This window comes from Drosophila serrata, unplaced genomic scaffold (assembly GCF_035046125.1).
Source record: "Drosophila serrata isolate PLE 108 unplaced genomic scaffold, ASM3504612v1 contig_273, whole genome shotgun sequence".
NCBI classification, from domain to species: domain Eukaryota; kingdom Metazoa; phylum Arthropoda; class Insecta; order Diptera; family Drosophilidae; genus Drosophila; species Drosophila serrata.
Window position 1 is genome coordinate 708,988 of NW_028257171.1, and position 26,695 is coordinate 735,682.

The window sequence follows — 26,695 nt, forward strand, 5'->3', positions numbered from 1 at the left end:
TTAATTTCAATTCGGAAAGCTGTTCTGTGTTCATTTTTAGAGCGCTAACAAATCTGCATACTGCGTTTGTTGATGCTGTTAAAGCGTCTGACTAAAATTAAAATTTCCTGCAAAGTGGTATAAAAACAGGCAATTTTTTTTAGTTAATCAGTGCTTTCAAACATCATAATTAAGCCAAAAATGCCTTAATTTCAATTCGGAAAGCTGTTCTGTGCTCATTTTTAGAGCGCTAACAAATCTGCATACTTCGTTTTTAAATATAAAAAATTCGATTTTTTGCCGAATTTTGGCAATTTTAATGATGTAACCCCTTATCGTTTTTTCAAATTTTGAGACCAATTTTAAAAATTTATTTTTTGCCCGAACATGGCTAGATCGATTCAGCTCTTCATTCTGATCAAGAATATATATGATTAATAGGGTCGGAAATGATTCCTTCACTGAGTAATAAGCTTCTGATTTATACCAATACCCTGCAAAATGGTATAAAAACAGGCAATTTTTTTAGTTAAACAGTGTTTTCCGAACATCATAATTAAGCCAAAAATGCATAAATTTCAATTCGGAAAGCTGTTCTGTGCTCATTTTTAGAGCGCTAACAAATCTGCATACTTCGTTTTAAAATTTAAAAAAATTCGATTTTTTGCCGAATTTTGGCAATTTTAATAATGTAACCCCTTATCGTTTTTTTTTTAAATTTTGAGACCAATTTTAAAAATTTATTTTTGCCCGAACATGACTAGATCGATTTGGCTGTTAATCTTTCAAAAGTCATAATGAATAACATTATATTACCCTGAAAGGTAAAATTTCAAATTAAATGATATTATACATTATTAAAATAAAGTAGCAAAAATAGCAAAAATTAATGCTTTTTTGGCTTAGTTATGCAAATTTTAGAAATTCAGTTTTCTAAAAAATAATAAAATATTCAAATATTTACGACTTCTGCTCAAATTGTACATAAGCGTTGCTTTCCTAACTACTAATTACCTTTCCCATTTATATTAAAAAATATAAAATACTTTAAATTTCAAATGAAAGACAAAGAAATTCACCGCAGCCCAAAAACTGTAGTATACTTTAAAGCGCTGCATAGGCAGTGACTCTCAAACTGCTTGCTTGAAATTCAAATGAAATAAATAAAAAAATACTCACCGTGATAGGAAACAGTAACAAAGGATATTTGCACACAGGACTCGGTGCAGCCAATGGGCTTGAGTGTCCTGACAAATTGACCCTCCTGCAGCGTGTACACATTCACAGTGCCGTCCTGAAAACCCAAAAAGTCAACGATAAGTTTACACAACTCCTAGAAACACAACTCCTTATAAATCCTTACCAGTGAACCGGAGACCACCAGATCCAGCTCCGTGTAGATGGCCACACTTGAGATAGCATCGTCGTGGCCATAGAGCACGGTCCGAGGCTTTGGAGAGTAGCTATTCTGTGTATTCAGCTGCGTGATGGCCTGTAGGTGCGACTGGCCAGTAAGCGCATGCACAGGGATGTTGCTGGTGGAACCGCCACCACCACCGCCACCCTGCTGGTTCGCCTGAATGCTCCACACAATGCAGGTGCAATCTCGCGAACCCGTCACCAGATACGACCCGCAATTGTCGAGGGCTATGCACGTGATAATGTCCAAGTGACGGGTCACGGAGGCCACCGCCTTGCCCTTGTTGAGGTTGTAAACCCTCAGAGAGTTATCCCAAATGCCACCGGCGTACAGGAGCTTGCCATCCGTGCTCACTGCAAAGAGCTGCGAGTGTGGCGGCTGTGAGGCATGGAAGGGTCCAAAGACACGCTTGCGGTTCCTTCAAGAAAGCTCATAAAGTTAGTAATTCCTTAATACTTAAAGCCAAGGCTGGACTTACTTTAGATTGGCCGTGGTGGCATCTATTTCCAGCAGGAAACCCTGATCCTTATCAAACGACAGCCACGAATTGCAACCCAATATGGTGGATTTGGATATACTGACTAGAACATCGGGACTGAGCTGCAGGAAGGATCTCGGAGGACTGCGCGGCGGACTGAGGTACACGATGGGATCCTTGGGCGTGGACAACTCACAGTAATACTGCACCACCTTGTCCAAAAACTGGGTGAGATCCGGTCGCCTAAGCTCGGCACGAACCAGCTTCAAGGCGGTCTCATCCTGGGTGAGGCGTCGAGGATGCGGTTCCCTTAGCAGTTGAGAAGGCACCTGGCCAAAGTTGTTGATCATGCCTGCGGGAAATTTACAAAATTGTGAGGCAAAGATAGGAGAAAGCATGTAAATAAACACACCTTCCACAGCCTCCCGTTCCACAGGATTGGTAATCTTATCCAGATCCACAGCACCCTCATACGAACAGTAATAGAAGACGTTTAAAGCCTCTGCAGCCTTGGGCCCTTTTTGCTTATAACCGAAGATCAAATCGATCCAGTGATGCAGATGCTGGCTGACATACTCCGATTCCAAAGCACGCCGATGAATGGCTATAAACTCCTCGGGCGTGGTGGCCCAGGCGGGTAGTATGACATCGTCAACCTTCTCTTTGGTGATTTGCAAGTGACCCAAGTCGAATCTGCATTGAAAAAGAGAGATATAATCGCCACGAAACAACAGTTTTGCCATAATTTTTACTTGTTCATGTTCTTCAGAAACTCCGGAAAGTAAAAGAACTCCGGAATCAGCTCCTTAACATCGTTGGGATTGTCCATTAGCAGCTTCCATGTCTGGGGTATCGAATGGAATTGTCGATCGGCCACATCGAAGCGTCCGCTCTGTAGGTCGATGTGCAGCGAGGTGAAGGGTTCCACGCGCAATAAATAGTGCAGGACGCCGGCCGAATTGGAGTAGTGAGTGCCATAGTGGAATTTGGGTATGGCACCCGAGGGATCCTCAAAGGAATCGTACTTGCTACGCACCTCAGCCTCGTTTTTGGGGTTAATCTAAAGAAAAGGAATGGATTTTCTAAATAATATGTAATAGTAAAGATATAAAAAAGCAAACTTACACATCCAATAGGCTTGGACAGGTCACGGAAAGACTTGGGATCCGTCAGATCCAGCACATCGCTGGTGTAGTCTGCCAGGATCCAGGGGAAGACGGGATACTGGCTCAGATCATTGTAGGATCGTCCTGCGATAGTGTTCAGGTACATCAAATACTCAAAGTTGGAAATCTCCCGATTGATCCATCTCTGGGTGAGGCCAGAGGCTCTCAGCAGCTCAGCTGGAGATCTTCCGGAGCCATACAATATATTCGGCAGCGGTAGACCAACGATTTTGGTAAAGACTTTGTTGCGGGTCTAGAAAATAAACAAAACTCATTAGTTTTAATCCCCAAAAACCATCAAAATTAACCCACCTTCGTGGTAAAGTTCAGGAAGTAACTGGTCTGATCCACCAGGAAGATTTCAAGGGCACTCCTACGCAGATTGTACTTCCGAAGATGCACCTCTCGTATCTTGTGCGTGGAGAATCTAAAGTCATGCTTGGAGGCATCCTCCGTGGGCGGACTCAAATCAACGAAGGTAAACACGCTCTGATTGACTTCAATGCGACCCTTCACCTTGGTCATTAGCGTAATGAGTTCACAGTCCTGTGACATCACTAACTTCTCCAGGGCGACATCCTGCTGCGCCTGCGTGTCAATAAGCTGACGCAGCTCCTCCTCCAGCTGGGAACTCTCATCGTCGGCGAGGAAATCACGTACCACGGCATTCTTGATGGTGGAATCAAACTCGGAGATTTCCCTGAAGAGAAGAGGCATTAAAATGTAACTCTGTAGAGGATTGGGATTGGGTTTAGCTTACTTCGTGTCATAGGCACTGGTTGCATTGTCCCGCAGATTAGCAGCATTTTCGTGCTTGTTGGGATATAATTGAGGCTCCAGTTTTAGACGCATCCTAGCCACATTTTCATGGGGAGATAGCTTCCAGAACTCCTCAGCCAAATCCCTGGAAAGATGGTTAAAGATTTTAAACTTTTAAAAGCTGATATTTTGTGAAATTAAACCCTAAAGAATCTTAAATTTTATAATTCTCTAAATAAAATTAAGGATTTCAGGATATATCTCGGGATATTATACTTTGCTTTAAGCTCTTCTCTGTACCCTTTTTTGAAAAATAATACTATATTCTTTTGTTTTCAAAATTTCTTTATATTTTTAGTGTTTTTGCGATGAAAGTTATTTTGTATCTCGACAATGATTAATCGAATATGTACAGATGAAAGTCCTTTGTCGAGTTGTCTCTGCTTCTCCGTCTCCTTCTACTCCACCTCCTTTTTAGGCAACAATGGGTGCGGCCAGAGTCTTGGCAAAAACTGGAGCTACGGGGGCAGCAGCCACGGGAGCAGCCACGGTCTTGGCCAGCACTGGAGCAACGGGAGCAACAGCCACAGGCACATCCTTCTGCACCACAGCATTGAATCCATTGATATCGTCGGCATAGTAGCTCACAATACGACGGGAACCATCGGGCTCGATCAGGGAGTAGGAGCCGCGAACAATATCACCATCACGGGTCTCCTCCTGGGTCTTGGAGTCACCGGTCAGCGTATCCTGGACATCGTAGGCGAACTTGTACTGTGGGTAGGCATCCACAACCTCGGTGGCGATGGGAGCAGCCACTGGAGCAGCCAGGGGAGCGGCAACGGGAGCAGCCAGGGGAGCAGCAACTGGGGCAACTGGAGCAGCCAGAGGAGCGGCAACTGGAGCAGCCAGAGGAGCGGCAACTGGAGCAGCCAGACGAGCAGCAACGGGAGCAGCAACTGGAGCGGCGAATGGAGTGAAGGGAGCAGCAGCGAAGGGAGCAGCGGCATAGGTCTTGGCCACCAGAGGAGCGGGTCCAGCCACCAGAGGAGCCGAGTAGCCCAAGGGAGCGGAGTACGCAGCCGGGGCAAAGTACGGAGCAGGTCCCAGAGGTGCGGAGTAGGCCAGAGGAGCGCCCAGAGGAGCGGCGGCCAGAGGGGCAGAGAAAGGCGCCAGACCAGCCTGAGCCGAGAGGGCCATCGAGGAGATAACTGCAACAACCTGTGTGGAGGTGGGGGAGATATGTTAACCTCTTGACCGGAAAACCCATGCTCCTCTACTAACCGTCAAAGGATTCATTGTGCCGCTTGGGTTTGGAGGGATTGTCACCGTCGATTATCGAAAATGAACTGACATGCCTTGGCCAAAAAAACGACGACTTTATATAGCAGATGCGTTTGCAAAATTTGCATGCGTCGTTTGCTCAGCTGAGGGAATAATATTGCGTACCAATTGCGTATGGAAGCCGGAGCCCATTGTCGATGGCTCCTGACCACCGTCGTCTCCTCTGGGTCCTCCCTTTTCGGGTCGCTTCCTACCTACACAGAGCAGCGTCTCTCTCTCTACGAAAAATTGATCCAAATTCGCTGCACGTAGTCCAATTTTCTGTCGCGGCTGCTTCAGGTTTTCATTTTTATTTGTTGCCACTGTATATAGTTTTTATTTTTTTGCCTTGCTCGGTTCGAAAGTGAATGCGATTTGATTATATTTCAGAGTCGAGTATTTTTTTTTTTGGTAATTGTCATGCTAGATTCATTCAATGGCAATGCTTTAATTTTCTTTTACATCAAAACGAAACCTAATTGAGTTATTAAATTGAAATTTTAAGGGAGATTTTTAACTTCTTAATAATAATTGGAAGTAGTTTTGTGGAAGACTTTTTCTGTTTCTTATGTGATTGTTTTGACTTGGGTGGCATTACGCTAAATTGGAAAGTTTTTTTCTACAGTTTTTTGTTGGTTAACAATTACAAATGCTAATGATTAACAACTTGTACATAATAAGGCTGCTTTGGGTTTCACTTGACAAAGGGAAACTGGGTCAATTTCGCTTTAGAATATCGATGAGGGCTTTGGGAATCAATAATCTCTATATTTAAGGTAGGAAAATAATTCTGGGAAACATACATATTTCCCATTGCTAAGGGTTGAGATGGGTTTCAAGATGAAAATTTAGTTAAAAGGGTGAGCACATCATCATCATTTAATATATAAAGATCATCTTTAACCTAGGTTATTAATAATGCAACTATTACACAAGTGATTCAGTTCCTCTGCAAATAGAATTACTCTTTAATAATCTTCTTAAAATCTTTAAATGATAACCTTTAACTTTACTTTTTTTCTTAGATTATGCCCTCGAAATCTCCTCCTCTCTTCCACAAAAATAAAACCCATAAAGTTTCCTGTAAATACGAGTCTTTAACTTTGGAGTTTGGCCAAAGCCGTGGTAACTATCTATAACTGATTATAGATTCCCCATCGATGCCATGCTGTAACTGGTGGCTGGCTTCGTGAGTTCGTGACTCTTTTGCCAAAATGCAACCAACGACCTTGCGACTCTTTGGCTGCGGATTCACTTTCAGAGAGCTGGAGAAGTCTCTCTCTCTCGAGGGAGAGTACTGAATACTCCAAGAGTTAGCCACCGGAAACTGGTGCGTCCATTTTGGCTATGGCCAATGGAATGCTCCAGCTGCCATAGATGCTTTAGTTCCTTGCCCAATCGCACCGAGATGAGAATTAATTAAAAGTAGACGAAATACCAATTGTGGGCAAGGTCGTATTTTTCAGCGCTTAAAAGCTACCAATTGCCGGCAGCAGCAGTGAGTCGCCTTTTGGCCCGATCGAGGCAATTACGTTGGTTAAGTGGGCGCTGCTTGGGCGTCCAGGTGAGGTGAGGTTAGGTGAGTCGTGGAGACGAGGGGCACAGTAAATGCGTGTGCGAGTGCGTAATTGCGCCGCGTCCACGTCGCCTCTGTCCACTGTCCACCGACCATTCCCTCCTCCTAAAAAGAAACCCACGAAAACTTGCCATTTTTGTTTTCTAATTAAACGAGTGGCCAGCAAACGATTGATCTTGTTTCGATACTCTAACGTTTGAGGGGTACCATGGCTATGATATAAAGGTTATGTAAGGGAAATGCTGTATTTGTTTTACAGGTTAAATAATATATGGTTCAAATAAAGTAAAATTAAGAAAGGAAGCTAACTTCGTAAGGCCAAAGGTCGAAAATGAATCCTTTAAAAGGTACCCTTTAGGGATTTCCTTCTCTGTATCTATTCAGTTTTTCAAGTAAGAACTGATACGTCGTATTACGTTATTTTATCATTTTCTTACGTTATCCAAAAAATAAAACTATGAATTCCCTCAGTTAGATTTATTTTTCCTGTGGCAACTGCCCCCATGCCACATGTGGCAGCTATTACATCAGACAAAGTTCGGCCTGAGAACCTGAGAATGTGCCAAAAAGAAAAACAAAACGAAACCAGATTGGGCAGCGGAAAACGAGTCTGGTGCTGGAAGTGGTGCCTTGGTGGTGACTCGGCATCTTGGAGCGGCGCTCTTGAACGGATCCAAGTGGTGAGTGAGTGGAGTGCAGCTATTCCATTGAGAAAAGCCAATGCAGCGGAGCAGCAGCAGCACCACCACTGCAGTCATGATGAAATCCGCACCAGAAACACGAAATCCGACATCAGCTGCCGCGATGAGGTCTGGGGTGCAAGATCGAGATCGAGATCGGGGCAGCTAGTCAGTCGCCAGGCCAAATGAGACGCCGCAATTGTCACTCTGCCCATTAGATTGTCCAGTTTTTTCGATTTTGCGAGCAGAGGAATTCGGCTGGCGATATATAAAACTGAAGAACTGGTGGTTAAGGCATCTCACACTTGAGCTGAGTTCTCGACGTGCAGACACCAGACACCAGAGACACCTCCAGTATCCTCCAGTCACACATCCTTTGCCATGTTTGCCCAGGTGAGTTATGTGGCCAGGATTGCGGATTATCTTAACATGGTTTTCCCTCAGACTCTATTCGTTTTGGGACTGATCCTGTCCGCGGTCGTGGCCATTCCCATTGATCCCTATGGACTCTCGGCTCCCTCCATTTCCTATGCTGCTCCTGCCATCTCCTATGCTGCTCCTAAGCTCCTGGCTGCTCCTGCCATCTCATATGCTGCTCCCAAGCTGTTAGCTGCTCCTGCTGTCTCCTATGCTGCTCCTGCCATTTCCTATGCTGCTCCTAAGATACTCGCTGCTCCCGCTGTGGCCGTGCAAAAGGTGGCTGTGGCGGAGCCATACGATCCTAACCCACAGTATAGCTTCTCGTATGGAGTTACTGATCACCACACCGGCGACTCCAAGCAGCAGGAGGAGACCCTGGTCAATGGAGTCGTTCACGGCAGCTACTCCCTGGCCGAACCCGATGGCACCATTCGCAAGGTCACCTACACTGCCGATAAGATCAATGGATTCAATGCGGTTGTGGAGAAGAAGGGCGTGGCCGCGGTGGCCATTGCCAAGCCAGCACTGGCTGTTGCCGCCGTTCCCGCCATCACCAAGATTGGATATGCCTCGGCACCTGGTCTGAGTCTGGGTGGATACCACTAAGAGGTCTCTCCAAACTGGAGACAAAAACGATGACAAACACTGTGTGGCCTAGTTCTGGGATTACCATGACTAGGACTAGGACCGTTGTTGAATAGTTTTAATGAAAATCACTATTAATACCCGATTAACCCGCTCTACATCCCGATAAAAACAACGTGCCTGCTGTTGCCCCCTGACAGATGATGATGAACCCACTCCAATCCGTGGCGATTGGACCCACTCCATTGATTACGTTAAGGGATACCGTTCTGGGGATCGGCAACTTAGTGAATTAGTTTTTGCATCTTACTGAATAAAAAGTTTCGGTACAAAAAAAAACGAAATACCAAAGAGTTCTTTTCATTTACGATCAATCACCTTTGGGGTAGGTCCAGGCACTCACTGTGGGATTTGGAGCATCTGGAATGCTGATCACGTAGCACCAACTATATATTTATTATCACAATTCATATGAGTGAATTGTGCAAGTCGGTTGCTAGTGGCTGGCACGTCCATTGGGGAAACCTCTACCTCTGGTCGGTCTAATACCAGAGCCCCGAAATGGGTTATGTTACATCAGCAAGTGGAATCGCTTTTGGCAGTGCTTGGTTGCCACACCGAACCATCAGCATGGCAGCATGGGCCCAAGTGGCCCTTTATAACCCCGGATCCGTGGGCAGCCAGTAGACAGTATCAACAGCGTTGTCAAGTCACCATCAACACCGGAAAAGTCAGGAAACCAGCAAACCTAGTCATGGCCCTGTTCAAGGTAAGTGTTCCAGGATTACAATCAACAGAAGGAGCTCCTATAACTTATGGATAATCCCTGCCTAGATCATCCTCGTCTGCTGCGCTTTAGTGGCCGTCATGGAGTGCGCCCTGCTTCCCGCAGCTGTTCCTGTGGGAGTTCCTCTCAACACCGAGGTGGATCCGCATCCTCAATATGCCTTTGCCTACAATGTACAGGATGCCCTCACGGGGGATAGCAAGAGCCAGCAGGAGGTACGAGATGGAGATGTGGTCAAGGGCTCCTACTCTGTGGTGGATGCGGATGGTTCCCTGAGAACTGTGTTCTATACCGCGGATCCCATCAACGGATTCAATGCGGTGGTGCAGCGTGGACCTGTGCCTGTGGCTGCAGCAGCTCCCATTCCAGTGGCACCGCGTCCCCTGGTGGCCGCTGCACCTGCTCCTCTTTTTGGATAGAATTGTAATGGATATACACCCCAGATCCTAGCTCTTACATAACTTATTGTCTGCTCCTTGGGAGGCTTGTAAAGTCGCGTAAATCAAATTAATAATAAACTCAGTAAGCCAAAGAGAAACCATTAGAATCCGATGATGAATGACTCAATTACTTGTTCGACACACACTTTTAATTGCTCTCTGGTAAAAAAAAAACAAACTAGTTTACATTTACACCTATTCATATTATTAATTAATGAGTTGATCTGGCAAGCTCAAGGCCCCATAAGTTTAGTAAGTTCAGTAAGTGATAATGAACTAAATTAAAGCATACGCAAAGTATAGTAAAGTAATATAGTTGAAAAACAAGATACTAAGTGCTGATTGATAGAATTTCAAGATCAACAGTTTTGCATTAATTATAACACAGGTTTTAAAAGGTAAAGTAAGAGTGGTTATTTGTATGTTTTCAAGTGAAAGTATATTCCTCTTAATAAATGAAATAAATACAACCCACAGAAGGTCTAGCTTGTGCAATATTTTACTTGCATGAGAAACCCTGGAATCTGGCAATCTTTGGTGTTAATCTCCTCAAGCTGTGCTGCTCCACGCCCAAAGAACTCTTCCACGCTGAACACATTCACTCCGCTTGGGCTCGACACGCACTCAAAAAATTATTCAATAGCTTAATTGAAAGTAAAAAATCGGCACGAGATGCAATTTTTGGATTACGCAAAGCCCCCAAACCGACCATGTCCATAGATGTTTGCTGCCGGCAGTAACTGCGCTGCTAACTGCAACAGTAACTTCAGCAGCAACTGCAGCAGCAACTGCAGCAGCAACAGCAACAACAGCAGCAGCAACAGTAACTGCAGCAGCAGCAGCAACAGCAACTGCAACAACAACAGCAGCAACAGCAACTGCAGCAGCAGCAGCAGCAACTGCAGCAGCAACAGCAGCAGCAACTGCGACTGCAACGCCTAACAAGCGGCAATACGCGTTGAAAATTAGTGATAATGGGCAAAATTGTCCCAATGGCAACAGAAACAACAGCGAAACAGAACTATAACTATACACTGAGGGAAAATTAAGATTATATAACTTATTTGAAAATTATGCAACTTGTTACTTATAAAACTTCTTTTAAGTTGGCATCACAAGAACGTAAACTTTTGGAGAAGTTGTATTAAGTACAGAAATTAAGTTAATCCTTAATTTTTTATTAGAAATGTATGTTAATTAGGATATTCTTTAATGTGTGAGATATTTGTGGGCATGCTTAGGATCATATATAACCTCTGACCATTGTCAGTATCTAATCTCTAAGTTTAGCCTGTTGATAATTAAAATTATATTTTAAATCTGATAAATCAAAATGTGACTTTATTCTAAGATTTGTAGATGCTAGATTCTAGATTTCTTTAGGAAATATATCTCTACTTGCCCTATAGCTGAAGAGCTTCCTGTGTTCCTTGACTTAGTTTTGATTTAAATGCCGAAAACAAATAGAATCAGCCCTAGTTTCATTGATTTTTCGTATGTTTAATTTACATAGGATGCCTAAAAATTAATACACCTTCTTACAGAATTAATATCTCTTCTAATTCTCTTCCCTAGAACATACATTTTTTCGCTCAGTGCATTGACAATGTCTGGCGTTGATTTTTGGGTGGGCGCAGCGCTAGCATCGCTGCCAGCCAGTTTCGAAGGCTGTGCCCCAAACACACCTTTCAACAATCGACGACTGCTGCTGCTGGGTGCGTGAGCAGCGTTGCCCCAATCTGGTGGCCATAAACCGAGACACGGACACGGGACATGGTTGCATGGGTGCATGGGTGCATGGGTGCATGGGTACATGGGCACATGGGGCATGGGGACATGAGACCTGGGAGGCTCACACACACACACCTGATCCCATGGTGGTCTATGTCTATGCTTTCGAATTGAACTTTTTTGTCACGACGATGGCGACCAGTTTACTCTGTCCAGTGGTTCAGTGGTCCACACACAGTGCTCCTCCCATACCGCCCAGACATGCGTGAACTGGGTGCACCTCCTCCATCACCTCCTGCACCGACTCCTCCACCATTGCCTCTGATTGCCATGGGCAGCGGCGAAAAATGAATTATTTTATATTTGTCGCGATCGATGGCAATATTTTTTTATATTTTTTTGTATGCTTTTCGCATACACACGCATGCGCAGGCGCACTTTTTAGTTGTTTTCGGCTTTTTGGTTTTCTTATTTATTTTTTTATTTTTGCATAAATATCTGTAGCAGGCGGCTGCTGCGGATTGCGGATTGGATCGGAGTTTTTGGGCTCGGGCTTTTGGAACGGCCTATAAAAAGCAATTGTCGAGCGGCCACAGAACCACAGAGCGCGATCATTTGTCAGCCGAGTAGCAGCATCAGCATCAGCAGCAGGCGCAGTTCACCAAGTTCTCCAAATCCAAATCCAAATCCAGAATGGCCCAGAAGCTAATCCTCGTTTTGAGCGCCCTGGTGGCAGTCTCCTCCGCCGTGGTGGTACCCGGTCCCGGCCTGGCTTTGCCCGCTTACCCATCGTATCCGGCACTGGCCAAGGTAGCAGCTCCATTGGCCGTGGCCAAGGTGGCTGCCCCGGAGCCTTACGACCCAAATCCCCAATATAGCTACAGCTATGATGTTCATGTGAGTACAAGGATAATAAAGAGTAAAAAGTAAAGTAGGGATAGTCCTTGAGAGATCAAGAGAAGAAGCAAATTAGCCTTTAATTTGTTTTCCTTTAGAAGTTAGAAGCTTCCCTTGCAAGGGTATAATAAAGAAAGTTGAAAATTCAGAGATGAATTCAGATATATATCCTATAAGCCTCCTTTCAAGTAAGACCTCAAGTCTTAAATAGAACATTACTCTTGTTAAAACTATATCTAGTAGAGATAAAATACTTCCCAGTCCCAGAAGGTTCCTTTACCAATATATAATATTCTTGAATTTCTATATATTTTGAAGTATGCAAACCTTCGAAAGTGTTTGCCTTGAGCGTACAATTCCCAAAGTTCACAATCATGTTCTGTATTCATAGTTCACTCCATTCCACTGACACCTCATAAAAAAAAATAATAAAAACAGTTGCCAGAAAAATTAAATTTACATACAGACCACCTACCTACCAGGCCAGGCTTTATAAATATTTAGTATTTTGGAGAGGTGACTACTGCACTCAGAACTATTAAATCACAACAAGGTGAATAACTCAATATTTACATAACCAAAGTCAGCAGAAATAGTGCAAATATTTCAAGAAATATGTATAAATACATATATCAGAAGAATTACAAGAGAGTTAAAATCAAATTCAAAATTGTTTAAATCAATTTCAGGTTTCTAAATAAAGTATTAAGGATTATGGTAGATCTTATTTCTCAGTTTCTTATAAGAATAATTTCATACAAATTTATATTTCTTCTTGAAATATTTTATAAAATTTGGTTAATAAATCCTTTATAATAACCCTCTTAAATCCCTTTACAGGATGGCTCCACTGGCGATGTGAAGAGCCAGCAGGAGAGCCGCAGCGGTGATGTGGTCCAGGGTTCCTATTCCCTGATCGAGGCCGATGGCACCCGTAGGATTGTGGAGTACACCGCCGATCCTGTGCACGGATTCAACGCTGTGGTCCACCGCGAAGGTGCCGTGGTGAAGGCAGTGGCTCCGGTGGCCAAGGTTCTGGCCCCGGCACCGCTCCTGCACTCCGCTCCGCTGGTGGCCAAGGTACCAGCTCTGGCACCCGCCTATCCGGCTCTGGCTCCTGCCTATCCCGCTCTGGGTCATGGCTATGGACCTGCCTTGGGCCATGCCTATGGGCCGGCTTTGGCTCCTGCCTATGGACCCAAACTGGCACTGCCCGCCCTGTCGCCGCTGGGCTACCACTAAGTCAATGGATATGAATCATGAGACCGACCTCTTGCCGCAAACCGAACCATGGACACATCGCGACCAACTTCTCCTGCCACGTGGCCTCCAGATCGAAGAAGGATGGTTGGGCCACGGGCCGATCGTAGTCGATAGTAGTTGTTAGTATTAGTTGAAATGAAAGCGATTTATCGAAATATGTACATACGAATCCAAGGACATTTGGTGTCCGAAGCCATGTCCCCTCATCTACACTCACACACATTCTCGAGGCGCCTTTCATTTTTGTTTCTTGTCTTTTTAGTCTTAAGGCTGTTTGACCGCGATAAAAACTCTATAATCCCCCAAAACATACAATCCCAACTCTTATTCTTATTTAATCCGAGCCTGTGCACACCGAGTAGAACTCGCAGAATGAGAACCGAGATTGCAAATAAACGAACCGAAAGCTATGCAAATGGAAAAACTTTAAGGAGTTTTGTATTGGAAAGGGCGGCTTATTGGGGAAATATAAAGCTTGGAACTTGAAAAACTCTTAAATAAGTCAAAAATTCACTAATTAAATTAAAATTAAGTAAATATAATCAATTTTGATTGCAAAATCGAATGAAGATTGTTATTAATCATACGACACGTTGTACTGATAAAGACAACATGGCGAATGAGGAATAACTAGTACAGAATTTGTAAAAAGAAAACCTGAAATGTTCATATTTTAACACAAAAATGTATCATTAATTTTATATATTTTTTCGGACAAATTTAAACATAAAATTTCCATAACTTATTCAAAAAAGCACTAATTTCAATGCGGAAAGCTGTGCTAGTTTTTATTAGGTTAACAGATCTGCATACTCAAGTGAAATTTTTGCCAATTTTTAAAAAATAAAACGATGGGGAAAATTTTCCAAAAGTTGTTTTTTTCCCCAAACATGGCTAGATTGATTTGGTTGTAAATTCTGATCAAGAATATATATGATTTATAGGGTCGGAAATGATTCCTTTTAAAGACACAAGCTTTTGACTGAAAATTGAATACCCTGCATAAAAAATAGAAGGGAAAGTTTGAATATATAAGATTTTCTTGAAATATAAGCATAAGCTCAACTTTCTTGTAGAAATATTTTATAAATAATATTCTAAACACCATTTACTTCCAATTCCAATACCAATTCTTGCCTTCCGGATGTTGCCAATTAATATACTAATTCAACTTTTATAGAATTTTATAAATATAATTGACAAATTCAGCAATTAAATATGATTGCACGTACTTCAAATTATTGCACTTTAATGGCTGCTATTTAGCGCAGCCTTTGGCCATAAAGCCCAAGTAGATTTTGATCATAAAGTAGAGCAATTTGGGCTTAGAATTTCAGATTGAGAGCGTGGTGGTGGTGATGACCTTCCTTCGCCTCGAACAGGTCACCTGGCTACTGCAGTGGCTGCAGTTCTGACCAAGTCAATTGAGCGTAAACTAATCGCTCAAGGCCCAAACTCCACGCACCGCTAAACAACAAAAAAATAAATAAATAAGACTGCGTAATTCGTAATTCGAGAGACACGGCGATGCAAAGTGGTCAGAAAAATAAAATTTATGGGCTCAGCCGTTGGAGAACTTTGCTGGTCAATTGGCAATCGATCCGATTGGATAATTGGCATCGGGCCACAATGCCTAGAAACTGGATACCGGCTCGTCATCCGCCGCGCCTCGATTAGCTCTCGATCCGGCTGCCAGACTGACCTCTATCCGCCGGAGAGAGAAGTGTGGTGTGGCGGTTGGGTGTGGAAGCCACCACCACCACCTTGTCTGCACATCTGAGCGGGCATTATATGTGCATATTTGTTTATGTAAAATTTATGGCTCGCATAATGAGTTTTCGTTACATTTGCAATTGCATAATGCGACGACGCGACGACGCGACGACGCGACGACGGGGCCTTTTGTTGCATTCGACATTAAACGCTCTCTTGATGATTTAATAAAATTAAATTGAAATGTTAATCGCAACACGGGGGCATGGGCGGGAAAGTGGAAAGAGACACATGTGGGGCGAAAGCGTAAAACAATGGATGAGGTGCAGCCATAACAATGGGCACAAAACAAGAGGAAAAGTCAAATAAAATAGGGGGAAAATATATTAAAAACAGTATGAAAGAGTGCAGAGAAAGATTGTTTTTAGAGGTTTTTTAAAAACTTCCTGCCTATTACTATTAGAACATAAAAGGAAATAACTTTAAAAGGAATCATTTCCGATCCTATTCATCTTATATATTCTTGATTAGAATGAAGAGCTGAATTGATCTAGACATGTTAGAGCAAAAAATAAATTTTGAAAATTGGTCTCAAAATTTGAAAAAACGATAAGGGGTTACATCATTAAAATTGCCAAAATTCGGCAAAAAATTGAATTTAAAGAAATTTAAAATACGGTATGCAGATTTGTTAACCTATTAAAAACTAGTAAAGAACAGTTTTCGGAATTGAATTTAAAGCATTTTTAGCTAAGTTATGCGATTTTTAAATTTTGTATGTTCGAAAAAATCGAAAAGTATCTCAAGCTTAGGGTTCAATGTTATATAAACCTCGGCTTCTTGAATTTAATTTCCCTTCTTGTTTCATTATGTATTCATATTATAATCCCCCAAAAAGTCGCTCCACACTTTACTAATCTGCGGCATTCGATTAAAATTTAAATGCGGATCGCAGTAAAATTTTCGTTTATAACTAACGGACGCATATTAACGCCATCATTTTGTGGCATTGTTTTGACGGATTTCACCCATTGTGGCAGTTGGCCACCACCAGCCGAGAGTGTTGATCATGATCATTATGATCATGCCGAGCCGGGTCTGGCATACCTGGCGTTTGCTGCAGACTTAATGATTGAGAGGGATTTGTTTGCATTTTGAAATGAAATTAACACAGACCACGACGACGGCGGCTTCTGGCAGCGTTTTGTTATGTTTTTGGGTTTAGGTTTTGGATTTGGGTGTTCGAGTGGAGAGCTTGGGGTAGCCCCATCCACTCCAGGTGATTAAGTGATCACGCACATATGTAATAACATGCCATCAAGCACACGCTCCATTACAATTGTCGCCTCCGAAGAGCATGCGAGGCGGGACAATTAAAATGCTTGCATTTTGCGTCATTTCATAATGGATTCGACAAGTGTGGGCTTTAATATACATGGGGAAAAATTCCTCAAAATTCATTCATGTTGTATTAATAGATAAATGTTTAAATGAAAAACCTTCATTTTCAAGCGAAAATTGAAGACAAAAATGAAGGGTTTTCAAGCACAAGAGCGTACAATAATATATTGATCTAAATATTCACCAGAAACTTCTTAAATTGTTAGCCAAAATTGTGAATAAGAGGTTTTTTATGATTTTTATAACCAAAATAAAGCAATAAGGTTTTAAGAGAGACTTAATACCAATACTCTTCCCGTGTTAACTTAAATTCAACAAGGAATTATATATTTCCACCTATCTGATCCCTTTTTATTACCTCTTATTAGTTAATTATATTTTTCCCAGTGGAATTACTACGAATAAGAGCTTGAAAACACTCACCCCGTATACCAGGGACCTCGGGGCCCGTACAAGAAACGCTTGGCGGTCTTCCACCGCTTCCGTGTGTGACTGTCGACGGTCTTGTGATGCACTGCCGCCGCCTGGAGGCGCTGCATCTCCTCCACCTGCCGCACCTTCCATGGCATGTAGATCTTTTGCTGGAATAGGCGCCGGTTCTCTGCCTGATGCGTTGCTCGCTGCTTGGAGGCGGCCTTACATGCCTCATAGCATTCCGCCCAGAATCGATTGATGGGCTCCCACAGATGCAGCTCAATGTCGCGCTGATAGTGATCATACAGGGGCTTTACCTGTTAGAGAGACATGCCAAAGAAATTGTTCATTACATACACAAAAAAAATATATGGGAAATTACAAGTTATAACAAATAGATTTATGGAGTTTATTACTCGAAAAAGAAAGAATTTATACGAAAAATGTCCTAAAATAATTTAGCTAGGAACATGTTCAGCAACATCCATTGGTACAGGGAAATCATTGCAAGGATATATGGATAGAAACATGTTTAGCAACATGTATGGATGCTAGGAAAATGTTACTAAGACAATGTTTCCAGAAACATGTCTAGCTTTGATAATAGGTAAGTGCTGCTAGGTAAGTGTTGATAGGAGCATGTCTAGCCACATTTACGCAGCAACATTATGATAAAATTATTGCTGGGCAAATGTGTATGCTCAGCAACATCAATTGATTTTAGGTAAATGTTGCCAAGATCATGTTGGCAAATGTTGTTAGAAGCATGTCTAGCAACATCTATTGTTGATATGCAAATGTAACTAGCAAATGTGTCTAGAAACATATCTAGCAACATCAACGTAAGAATGTTGCACAGCTTCAACAGGTAGAACTTAGTACCGGGTATTATACGGATAAATATTAATTAAATCACTATATTCCATTTTTTAATAACTTAATCTCAGCTTTAAATATAAACTCCAGTTTAAATACAAACAAATTTTCTCACAGTCCGCGAATGTCCGTGCAACATGAAGAGCGAAACTGACATTTATGGCAGCTTGAATTTGTTTTCGCTTTCATTCGATTCAGGGGCACCACTCCTCGTGCGTGTTCGAGTTCCATGGAGATCTGGAGATCTGTTCGAGATCAGCTGCCAGCCAGCTTCAATCCCAGTTCCAATCCCCGTCACGTCCGGTCAGGTTCAAGTTCAATGTGCACAGGAAGCACTCGATTGGATTGGAGTTGAGGGGGGAAAAGGGGAAACCAGTTGGACGTGCTCGACTCCTCAATGGAGCTGTGTATATTTCGGTGTTTACTTAATACCCATCTCTGGCTGGTCCCTGGGCATCCGCATTGCGCGGCTGTAGGAGGTTCTTTTGCATAATCACCTCCCTGAGCGATCGTTCCAAGGCGCTGGGCACCAATTAAAAGTGAATAGATAACAGCAAAGGCAAAAGAGCGAAGCTAAATAACATATATTTCTGGTAAAATCTTCGCTAGTCCCCAGCTACCAGGTGGGTGCATCGACGGCGACGCCGCTTTGTCATTCGACGACTGACTGGTTCCAAGCTTTTGCGCCTCTTCGAGCCACAAAACCAGACCACTTTCTTGGCGCTCAGCTCAGTTGCCGAAAGAAAGTCCAACCGATCGTGAGCCGCCGCGAGGAAAAACACTTTTTGAATTAAACAAGAAAAAAACAAACTCCAACTTGGAATCGCTCTGGGATTCGGACGCGGGAGCCACCAATGAAAGTTTCGATTTCGGGAATTTGTTTACTTGACTCCAACGCCGCGTTAAGTTTAGTTCGCGTTTAACGGCTCAGAAATGTGCAATTTGTTTTGGCTTTCGGCCTGTTTTGTAAGCGATTAAATAATATGGAATATAATTAATTATGCTGAAGTCTTATCTGTGTGTGTTGTGTGGAAAATAAATCTGACAGGTCTCGATTTGTGACCAGAATGGTATTAGCCAGGATTGTTTGGCTTTGAACCTTTTGTTTTGTGATTATCTTTCATCGATTTAAAAACAAATAGTAAATTTAGGCATGGATTCCAGAAGTAACCATTTTAGTCTGCTTTTCAGTATGTTTTAATGGAGTTTTGGTTAATTTTTTGTTGAATATCAACATTTCCCAAGCAATAAAAACATTTAGAGAACTTAAATATTTAATAGTTAATGAATATAGTTTTCTTTTCAGTTATAAAACTGCAACTAAAATGCCAAAAAGATCTAGTTTAGTAAATCTAGTCTTCAATACAAATATACATAGAAAGCAATGATGCTCAAGTATAATTAAACTTTTAGAACTTCTTGATAAATATTCTCCGATTCCTATGTAGACCTAAGGGAGGTGTTCTTTATGCAGATCCTCAAAACAAATCTCCAGTTCTGATCACATTTTGCATACCCCATGTATCCCCTACAATCAACCAATTATTTTTCTTAATATCCCCCCCAAATCACTATCCAATTATATTCCTTAAAAGCTGCTCCTAAGCCCGGCTTACAAGTAATTGCTAACAATTGTCAAACCCCAAAAACAAGTCATGTTCAGAGACTGGCTTTCTTGGCAAGCCGAGGAGCAGCAGCTGCAAATGGAATCGCGATTTTACACATTGAACCTGGCGACGATCAGGTTCAATGCTTGGCTCCTTTGGCTACCCAGTGCCTCGGCTAGCTCCTCCCCTGCGAAGTCTCCTCGCCTGGATTGGCGGATTGCGTGAGAGCAGCCAGCCGGCAAGGCAACTCCAAATCCAACTCCAGCCGCGTTACGAGGAGCCTGGCGAGCATAACTCGTGACTGGAGGTGATGGCAACTGTGTTACGTCGCTGGGGGAGCCAGGGAGTTGCTGGCGGTGGGGCATTGAGGCGGAAGCCACTAGAGAGTCTCCGGGTGGAAAGTCAAAGGTTGGTCGCGTAAGACAAAAGCACACACACACAGAGCGCAGAGATGACAGCATTTAAGTTTTTAGTTTTGGGAAGGAGAAAGTTTGTTTGTCTGATGACATTTTCGCGGAAGATTAACCCACTCACCCTTTGCCTTCTCCCATTTTTCCCCCTTCCTCAGTTGGCTGTCTGTCTGCCCTTCGCCCTCGGAGATGGCTCTGTTAATGCCACCAATATAAGCCAGACAGATTCCAAGGCGGAGCTAGTGCCCGCGGCAGAGAAACTGATCCGATATCGTCGTCAGCCGCCCTACGCTGTAGGCAAGCGGTCCAAGCTGCGCCGCCGGACCAAGGGTCCGCCCAAGATTAAGTACGGACCACCGCCTCCATCGCAGCATTTTCGGTATGCAAAGCCCTCGTTTCCGGCACACTTGGAGGAGCCCAGCTTCTCCCTCGATGACTTCCAGCACTTGAAGTTCGATGGAGCGGACTTTAAGATTCCAACTTCGAGTTACGAAGCGCAGTCCATGGATCTGGACTTTTATAACCATGACACAGAGTCGGATTTATATGGAGCTCACAAGTTTCCCAGCCTGGACTTTGGCCTGGTGACCACACACAACGATCACGTGCCGCACCAGAAGTATGGACTACCGCCGATTCATCAGAGCTTCCAGCCGGATCACTCGTTCGCCTCGCACTACGAGCCACCACCGCCACCAGCTCCGGCTCCGGCTCATCCGCCAGCCACGCGTTATGGAGTGCCCACGGCTCCGGTACCAGTGCCAAGCTTTAAGCACCAGGATCTGCCGCCACCCGATTCCTATTCCATTTACGAGCAGAAGATACCGAATGTGAAATATCATCAGAACTTTGCAGAGCCACCGAAGCATGGCTCCAAGCATAATCCCAACTTTGAGATTGCCTACTCTCCGCCTGCATTTGAGATAAGTACATCCTATCAGTCGAATCACCAGCAGAGCTATGCGCCACCACATCCAGGTGAAGATGTACACAAGGGCAGCTTCGCTGAGCCACCGTCCACGAACTATGTGAAGCCCCCTTCCCAGCATCCTCCAGCTAACAATTATGCGCCACCTCAGCATCCTCCAGATAGCAATTATGCGCCACCTCAGCATCCTCCTTCTGGTGGTTACGATCAGCACCCTCAGCACCCTTCTCCCAGCTATGATCAACCTCCACAGCATCCACCATCCAACAGTTATAATGCTCCACCTAACAACTATGCACCTCCCCAGCATCCTCCATCCTCAAGCTATGATCAACCACCCCAGCATCCTTCTTCTCCCAGTTACGAACAACCTCCACAGCATCCCCCTTCGTCAAACTACGATCTATCTCCTCAACATCCACCTGCCACCTATGATGGATCACCACACATTCCACCTTCATCCAGCTATGATCCATCACCGCAGCATCCTCCCACGAATTATGCTCCTCCTGAATCCCAGCCCTATCCTATCGAAACTTATCCCCAGGATGATTATGCACCGCCCTCGCAGGAGCTGCCTCTGAATCCGCACCACAAGTTCCCCAGCTTTGATTTTCCCAAATCCAGTTACGAAGTGCCCATTTATGATCCTATACCCTTCGAGGCGTCCAACAGGGACGAACAGGAATCGTATCCACCCATCCTGACCTTGTCATCCGATCATAATAACGAGATAACTTCGGATGCCCATGCCGCGGGCAGTTCCAAGAGGAGGAAGAGAAAGCGTAAGCCCAGTGCCGGAAGAGGAGGAGCAATTGTGCCAGGAAAGCATACTCTGGATGTGCCGGAGCTCCAGCATGCCTACGATGCGGACACTCATGTGGGAGACTCCAATGAACAAGTAAATGCGGATGCAGATGCCCACGGCTCACATTATGTGGAGAGGAAACAGACTTTCATCAACTTTGTGACGCCCACCACATCCTCAACGACAACGACGCCGGCGCCCTGGAGTCCCATGAGGGGCAGGAGTAGTACCATCAGCACAGGATTTATCCCCACAATTGTGACGAGCACTCAAGCTCCACGCACCACTGTCCGAAGTCGAGGTGGCTCACGCTATCGCAGCACTCAACCTGTGAGTCCCAGCCCCCTGGATCCCATCTCCAGCAGCGTCAAGATCGAGCAGTCACAATCTCAGAGCTACTACGACGGCACCATTGCTCCGCCCACCCGGCAGCAGCAGCAGTTTTCTCGCGGCACGAGACCCACGCGGCCCAGCTACGTGAGGAACCAAAGCCAGAGCCAGAGTCAGGTGTCACCGTTGGCCCTGCAGCCGGCGGAGCACGGTAGAGGCGCACCCACATCCAAGCGGACCACCAAGGGTGTCTTTGACACAACGCTGTTCAAGAGTCCGCTCACCGATCGTGAGATGGAGCGAAAGTTCCAAGGGATGCGTCAAAACTTGCCAAAAAACCACAAACTATACTGAGTTCTCAAACGAGGAATATAAAGAACGAACGAACAGGAGGCATAGCTTAAAGACTTGTTTGACTAGTGTGTAAGCCATAGGAATAAGTTGAATTGCAAACTAGGCTAAGGAATTTAAATAAATTAATAAAAACCTACACAAAAAATTTCCCAAATCAATTAAAATATTTAACGTTCAACTCACCATGCGCTCAATAAAGTTTCTCCACTTTTTACTGGTGCTGTACATTTGGAAATCGTTGAAGAACACAGGGCCCGACGAGGTGGAAGGCAGATCCGGAAGCGTGGAATCCAAATTAAAAGCAACGCGGCATTTCTCCAGCAATGCCTTCATTACAGGCATCAAGAAAGAGTACTCCTCTGGGTTGCCAACTAGAAAAACGTAAGATAAGTAAATAAAAACAAGAAGATATAATATTCTATAAGAACCCACCTTCAATGGCATTATCCAGGGCCCTATTGATGCTATACAGCAGATAAGATAGCTCCGAGGGATCCTCCGTGGACCGACTCTGGAGTATGGCATGCAGCTTGGCTGTGGCCATGGCCACAATGCCAGGATTCGGATGATGCGAGCACTTGAGCAACAGGCCCAAGCACAATCGGATCATATCAGACCAATCGTCTGAGGAACCCTGTTGGAAGATCATCAAAGCATCAAGCAGAGCCAAGACTCCGTCCAGCAGCTTGGTGGAACACTTTTTCGATTCGTCCTCGTTGGAGCCGAGCACAACCAGTTCGTAAACCATGCGCAGAATATGCGAGGCGTTCTCCTGGTTCACCAACGTCTGGCTGCCATGCTCCGAAAGGTCGAACAGCGAGGCCTGCACGGCCATCTCCAAGATGCGCAGGCGCAGCGAGAGATGCGAGGTAATCAGCTCGTTATTCAAAGCCAGTAGATTGATACAGCCCAAGACCTGTCCACGCTCCTGCCAGCAGTGCGGATGATCGTTGGGTATGCCTCGCCAAAAGATATTGAAGAGCGTATTTGAGACTAGATACACCAACTGCTCCTCAGTGTCCACATCGCCATCGGGCACAAAATCAAAGGCGGAGGTGCTCTGAAAGGAAATATTTTGTTATTTCTTCATCTTTATAATTATTGAAGACTTATTACCTCCAGGGAATCACTTTTCTTTGGTGGCTCATGCGGCGACTGTGTGGAACTATCCGAGCTCAAAGATTCCTCTCGCTGAATGGAAGGTGTCTGAGAGCCATCGGCAGTGTCTGTAGAGCTGCCTAACGTGAGGGACTCAAAGGTATCCTGGATGTCGTGAGTGGTCTGTCGGATGACAGAGAACAAGCTGCTGGCATTCTCAACGACAGCTCCGGATACGGATTCAGCCAGTTCTTAAATGAAATTTATTAACATAAATAACGAATGTGAATAAATCCTCTGACTATACCTTTAATTTCACTTTCGATAACGGTGGCCGCCTCTGAAACACTCGCCTGGATCTCATTCAGAATCAGACCGCTGTCGCTGAGCTCCTCTTGCTGCTGTTGCTGCAACTGAGCCAGACCGATCTCCTGCTCCGAGAATGTTATGAGATCCGCTTGGGCCAGGAAGCTTGAGTTGTCCTCCAGCAGCACCATGTCCATGTTGATACCGAAACTGCGCCGCTTCTCCTCGTCGGGCGGTGAATTAGTGATAGGTTTGCGGATGAGCAGGCGAGCAATGGACTCTTGCCAACCCGTTTGCTTGGCCATTGCCACCGTCGAGTGCTGCTTGACAAAGGTGGTTTGCAGCAGCCGCTTGGCTATCTCCAGCTTAACCGGGAGATCACAGGTGCTCACATGATAAACGAGGAAGATTAGGCCTGCATAGTCTGGCTGCAGACCCAGCATTTCGTCTACCAGGTGAAATAGAATGGTGGAGCTTAGGGACAGCGGCGTGATAAAGGAGAAGAAGCCGGGGAACATGCTGTGCTCACTTCCCTGGTCATACAATCGGAGCACTTGCTTATACTTCTGATGAACTCGCGAGGTGGCCAGCAATCCACTGATGAACTGAAAGGGAATACAATTAATGCCACAACTGATTGAATGAGAGTGATCTAGCTTACCCTAATTGCAGCCTCTTGGATCTCGTTGGTGTAGCTCTTATCCACGAAGAAGTTGTAGATGAGATTGGCAGACTGTGGTTCATGCAGGAGGAGAACCATCTGATCCTTGCAGTTCTTGCCGCGTATATAAAAGGTCATCATCTCCAGGAACTCTACCAGCACTACATCCTGCCGCACGGAGGCGAGGAAGGCTACCATGGCATTTACTTCCTTGATGTTCACCTCCTTTTGCAAGTAGAACCGAATTATGCCAAAGAGAGTGGCCCTGATAGTTTTGGCATCGTCGTCGCTAATGCTGTCCGGCGTGGAGTAGTATTGTCGCACCACGTCCAGCACAAACTGGACGCCATACCTCTTGCGGAAGAACTTGCGATCGTTCTTAATCATGGCGCTTAGGTACTGGGCGTGACCCAGTGTGATTTGGAACTGCAGACGCGACCAGATGGCAAAATCGAACACTATGTGAGCGTACAGTGCATCCAAGAGCTGCTGACCGCCCGCCGCCGCCTCCGACTTGTGACCCTGCAACGACTCCATAAGCAAATGGGTTGCCATTAAGGCATTCACATCAAACAGGGCAGGTGGACAGCGCTGGAGCATCGTTCCCACAATGGCCAAGCACTCGCTGCCAAGCAGCTGCTCCTGGTTCGTCTCGTGCTCGTGGGTGAGGTAACGCAACAGGCAAAGAAAGCTGGCCAGCGGCTGGTGCAGCATCTTCCATTCGGTGTACGAGTTCGAGGAAAGCATCTCCCAGTCGGTGAACTCCTCGGCCGAGGGCGTCGGAGCACAAGAAGCCGACTCCTCGCTTACGCTTCCAATCGAGATGTCCGCCGGCTGGTCTTCCGAGCTCACCAATCGATGGAGGATGGGCAGTATGGCACTCACGCCACCAATGCTGTTGATCGTCTCCTGGATCTTAACAATCTTGCAGTGCTGGGCAGTTATTCTTCCCGGAAACTTGCCACCGGGTATCAGATCCTGGCAGGTGCCATGCCAGACTGCTCCTGGGGCGTAGCAGAAAACGAAACGGGAGTTTAGCTCCAGGATATCATTGTCCTGCGAGAATATGGAAGTAAAGTTGGCGCCAGCATCGAAGATAGTTTTCAAACTGGTCGTGGGGTCAGCCAACAGCACTCCACCCACGTGACCATGCAAGCAGGTCTGCTCCCCGAACACCGTGTCCTGCATGCCAATGGGAAAGTTTTTGACATTCGGATCGAAAGCGGTCTGAGTTCTCATTGGCAAAGTGAAGTAGTTGGACACCTGAGGAATAAGATAACGAAAGTTAGATGCAGTAAATGCGAAAGCATCATCAAACTTACATTAGCTGAGAGAGTTCGCTCCAATAGGCTTGGCAACATGCCCTTGTATCCACTAGAGCCACTCTCCTGCGACGAGGACCTTGGCATGATTCCTGCCTTTGCCACTTCACCTGCTTGAGGTGGCGCCACCACAGCGCCAATGGAGCACACCGTGAAGGGTTCGTTCACAGCCTGCACTTTGAGGGTGGCGCTTAGTTTCTGCACGAAGTCCACAAATATGTTGATTTGACTGTAGGAGAAGGGTCGCTTAGGCGGCGTTATGGCCACCGTTAGGTAGTGCCACTGGCCATCCATTAGCGTCTTTGTAGCTGTTGACGATGTGAGGTACTCCCGACGAGTTAGAGCCGCTACGACAACATTACCATTGGGCTGCACGAACACTTCGAAGCCACTATTGCCACTGACTGTCTGTAGGTTGAGCAGCATGCGGCGGCGAGTGTTGATGTTCGGATCCTTCAGCTGGTTGAAGCGCACTAGAATGTGGAAGATGAAGCCATACGAGCCGGAGATGGTCCAGTTCCGTATGTCTGGCACAACAATTCCATCCGCTTCCTGCTCGATGGAAAAGTACTGAGCGCAGGAGTTGCTTCCCCGTAAACTTTGCAATGCAATCACCACCAGAGTCTGGACAGGAATGGAAATGTATATATGTATGAGTGGAGGCTAGTTTAAAAGTATTATTATTTACCTGCTGAAGTTGCTTGTTTTGCGGAAACTTTGTTCCCTGTCGTAGCAATGCAAAGATGGCCTTCAGCTCCGCGGGCACAATGCTGACTTTGCTCAGTTCCTCAATGAGCTTGATTAGGTTTTGAACGCAGTTCTCGGCGAGGGATTCTGCTTTCAAGAGGCAGCCGCACACAGCCTTGATAATGTGGCTGCCACATGCCACAGATTTTCTAAAAGATAGATAAGTCGGATCAAGAATATATATGATTTATAGGGTCGGAAATTACCCTATAGAAA

General features: G+C 45.0%; 6 protein-coding genes across 7 annotated transcripts in view; 4 read left to right on the forward strand and 2 right to left on the reverse strand.

Moving 5' to 3' along the window:
• LOC110183614 (neurobeachin-like protein 1) overlaps window positions 1-26,695 on the reverse strand; it is a 62,687-nt gene that overhangs the window by 33,247 nt on the left and 2,745 nt on the right. For both annotated transcript variants that reach the window (XM_086834656.1, XM_086834657.1), the window contains 16 exons: window positions 26,421-26,628; window positions 25,733-26,356; window positions 24,411-25,673; window positions 23,751-24,354; window positions 23,462-23,694; window positions 22,778-23,405; window positions 22,529-22,716; window positions 17,042-17,349; window positions 3,804-3,947; window positions 3,356-3,743; window positions 3,003-3,296; window positions 2,630-2,937; window positions 2,290-2,570; window positions 1,878-2,229; window positions 1,343-1,817; window positions 1,159-1,273 (listed from right to left, as the gene is read on the reverse strand). In XM_086834656.1, the coding sequence (XP_086690782.1) occupies window positions 1,159-1,273; window positions 1,343-1,817; window positions 1,878-2,229; window positions 2,290-2,570; window positions 2,630-2,937; window positions 3,003-3,296; window positions 3,356-3,743; window positions 3,804-3,947; window positions 17,042-17,349; window positions 22,529-22,716; window positions 22,778-23,405; window positions 23,462-23,694; window positions 23,751-24,354; window positions 24,411-25,673; window positions 25,733-26,356; window positions 26,421-26,628 (6,413 nt within the window). The remainder of the gene's footprint in view (window positions 1-1,158; window positions 1,274-1,342; window positions 1,818-1,877; window positions 2,230-2,289; window positions 2,571-2,629; window positions 2,938-3,002; window positions 3,297-3,355; window positions 3,744-3,803; window positions 3,948-17,041; window positions 17,350-22,528; window positions 22,717-22,777; window positions 23,406-23,461; window positions 23,695-23,750; window positions 24,355-24,410; window positions 25,674-25,732; window positions 26,357-26,420; window positions 26,629-26,695) is intronic.
• Window positions 4,130-5,224, reverse strand: Cpr64Ad (Cuticular protein 64Ad). Its single transcript, XM_020951926.2, has 2 exons — window positions 5,087-5,224; window positions 4,130-5,023 (listed from the first exon to the last, which is right to left on the reverse strand). Exons 1-2 carry the CDS (start codon window positions 5,099-5,101, stop codon window positions 4,277-4,279), a joined length of 762 nt encoding a protein of 253 aa, XP_020807585.2. The 5' UTR covers window positions 5,102-5,224; the 3' UTR covers window positions 4,130-4,276.
• Cpr64Ac (Cuticular protein 64Ac) lies at window positions 7,763-8,730 on the forward strand. Its single transcript, XM_020952069.2, has one exon. It carries the CDS (start codon window positions 7,763-7,765, stop codon window positions 8,405-8,407), a length of 645 nt encoding a protein of 214 aa, XP_020807728.2. The 3' UTR covers window positions 8,408-8,730.
• Window positions 9,254-9,722, forward strand: Cpr64Ab (Cuticular protein 64Ab). The gene has a single exon (XM_020951932.2). The coding sequence runs from the start codon at window positions 9,254-9,256 to the stop codon at window positions 9,590-9,592; it is 339 nt and encodes a 112-aa protein (XP_020807591.2). The 3' UTR covers window positions 9,593-9,722.
• Cpr64Aa (Cuticular protein 64Aa) lies at window positions 12,038-13,928 on the forward strand. Its single transcript, XM_020951927.2, has 2 exons — window positions 12,038-12,241; window positions 13,082-13,928. The coding sequence occupies exons 1-2, from the start codon at window positions 12,038-12,040 to the stop codon at window positions 13,481-13,483; spliced, it is 606 nt and encodes a 201-aa protein (XP_020807586.1). The 3' UTR covers window positions 13,484-13,928.
• LOC110183607 (uncharacterized) lies at window positions 18,640-22,491 on the forward strand. The gene is made up of 2 exons (XM_020951925.2): window positions 18,640-18,874; window positions 20,084-22,491. The coding sequence occupies exons 1-2, from the start codon at window positions 18,842-18,844 to the stop codon at window positions 22,343-22,345; spliced, it is 2,295 nt and encodes a 764-aa protein (XP_020807584.2). The 5' UTR covers window positions 18,640-18,841; the 3' UTR covers window positions 22,346-22,491.

What these genes read in the sequence shown, in the direction of transcription:
- Cpr64Ac (XM_020952069.2), top strand. Translation starts at nt 7,763, where the DNA reads ATGTTTGCCCAGGTGAGTTATGTGGCCAGGATTGCGGATTATCTTAAC.
- Cpr64Ab (XM_020951932.2), top strand. Translation starts at nt 9,254, where the DNA reads ATGGAGTGCGCCCTGCTTCCCGCAGCTGTTCCTGTGGGAGTTCCTCTC.
- Cpr64Aa (XM_020951927.2), top strand. Translation starts at nt 12,038, where the DNA reads ATGGCCCAGAAGCTAATCCTCGTTTTGAGCGCCCTGGTGGCAGTCTCC. An exon ending in GCTACAGCTATGATGTTCAT is followed by an intron (nt 12,242 to 13,081) that starts GTGAGTACAAGG and finishes ATCCCTTTACAG; the next exon opens with GATGGCTCCACTGGCGATGT.
- LOC110183607 (XM_020951925.2), top strand. Translation starts at nt 18,842, where the DNA reads ATGTGCAATTTGTTTTGGCTTTCGGCCTGTTTT. An exon ending in TTTGGCTTTCGGCCTGTTTT is followed by an intron (nt 18,875 to 20,083) that starts GTAAGCGATTAA and finishes CCCCTTCCTCAG; the next exon opens with TTGGCTGTCTGTCTGCCCTT.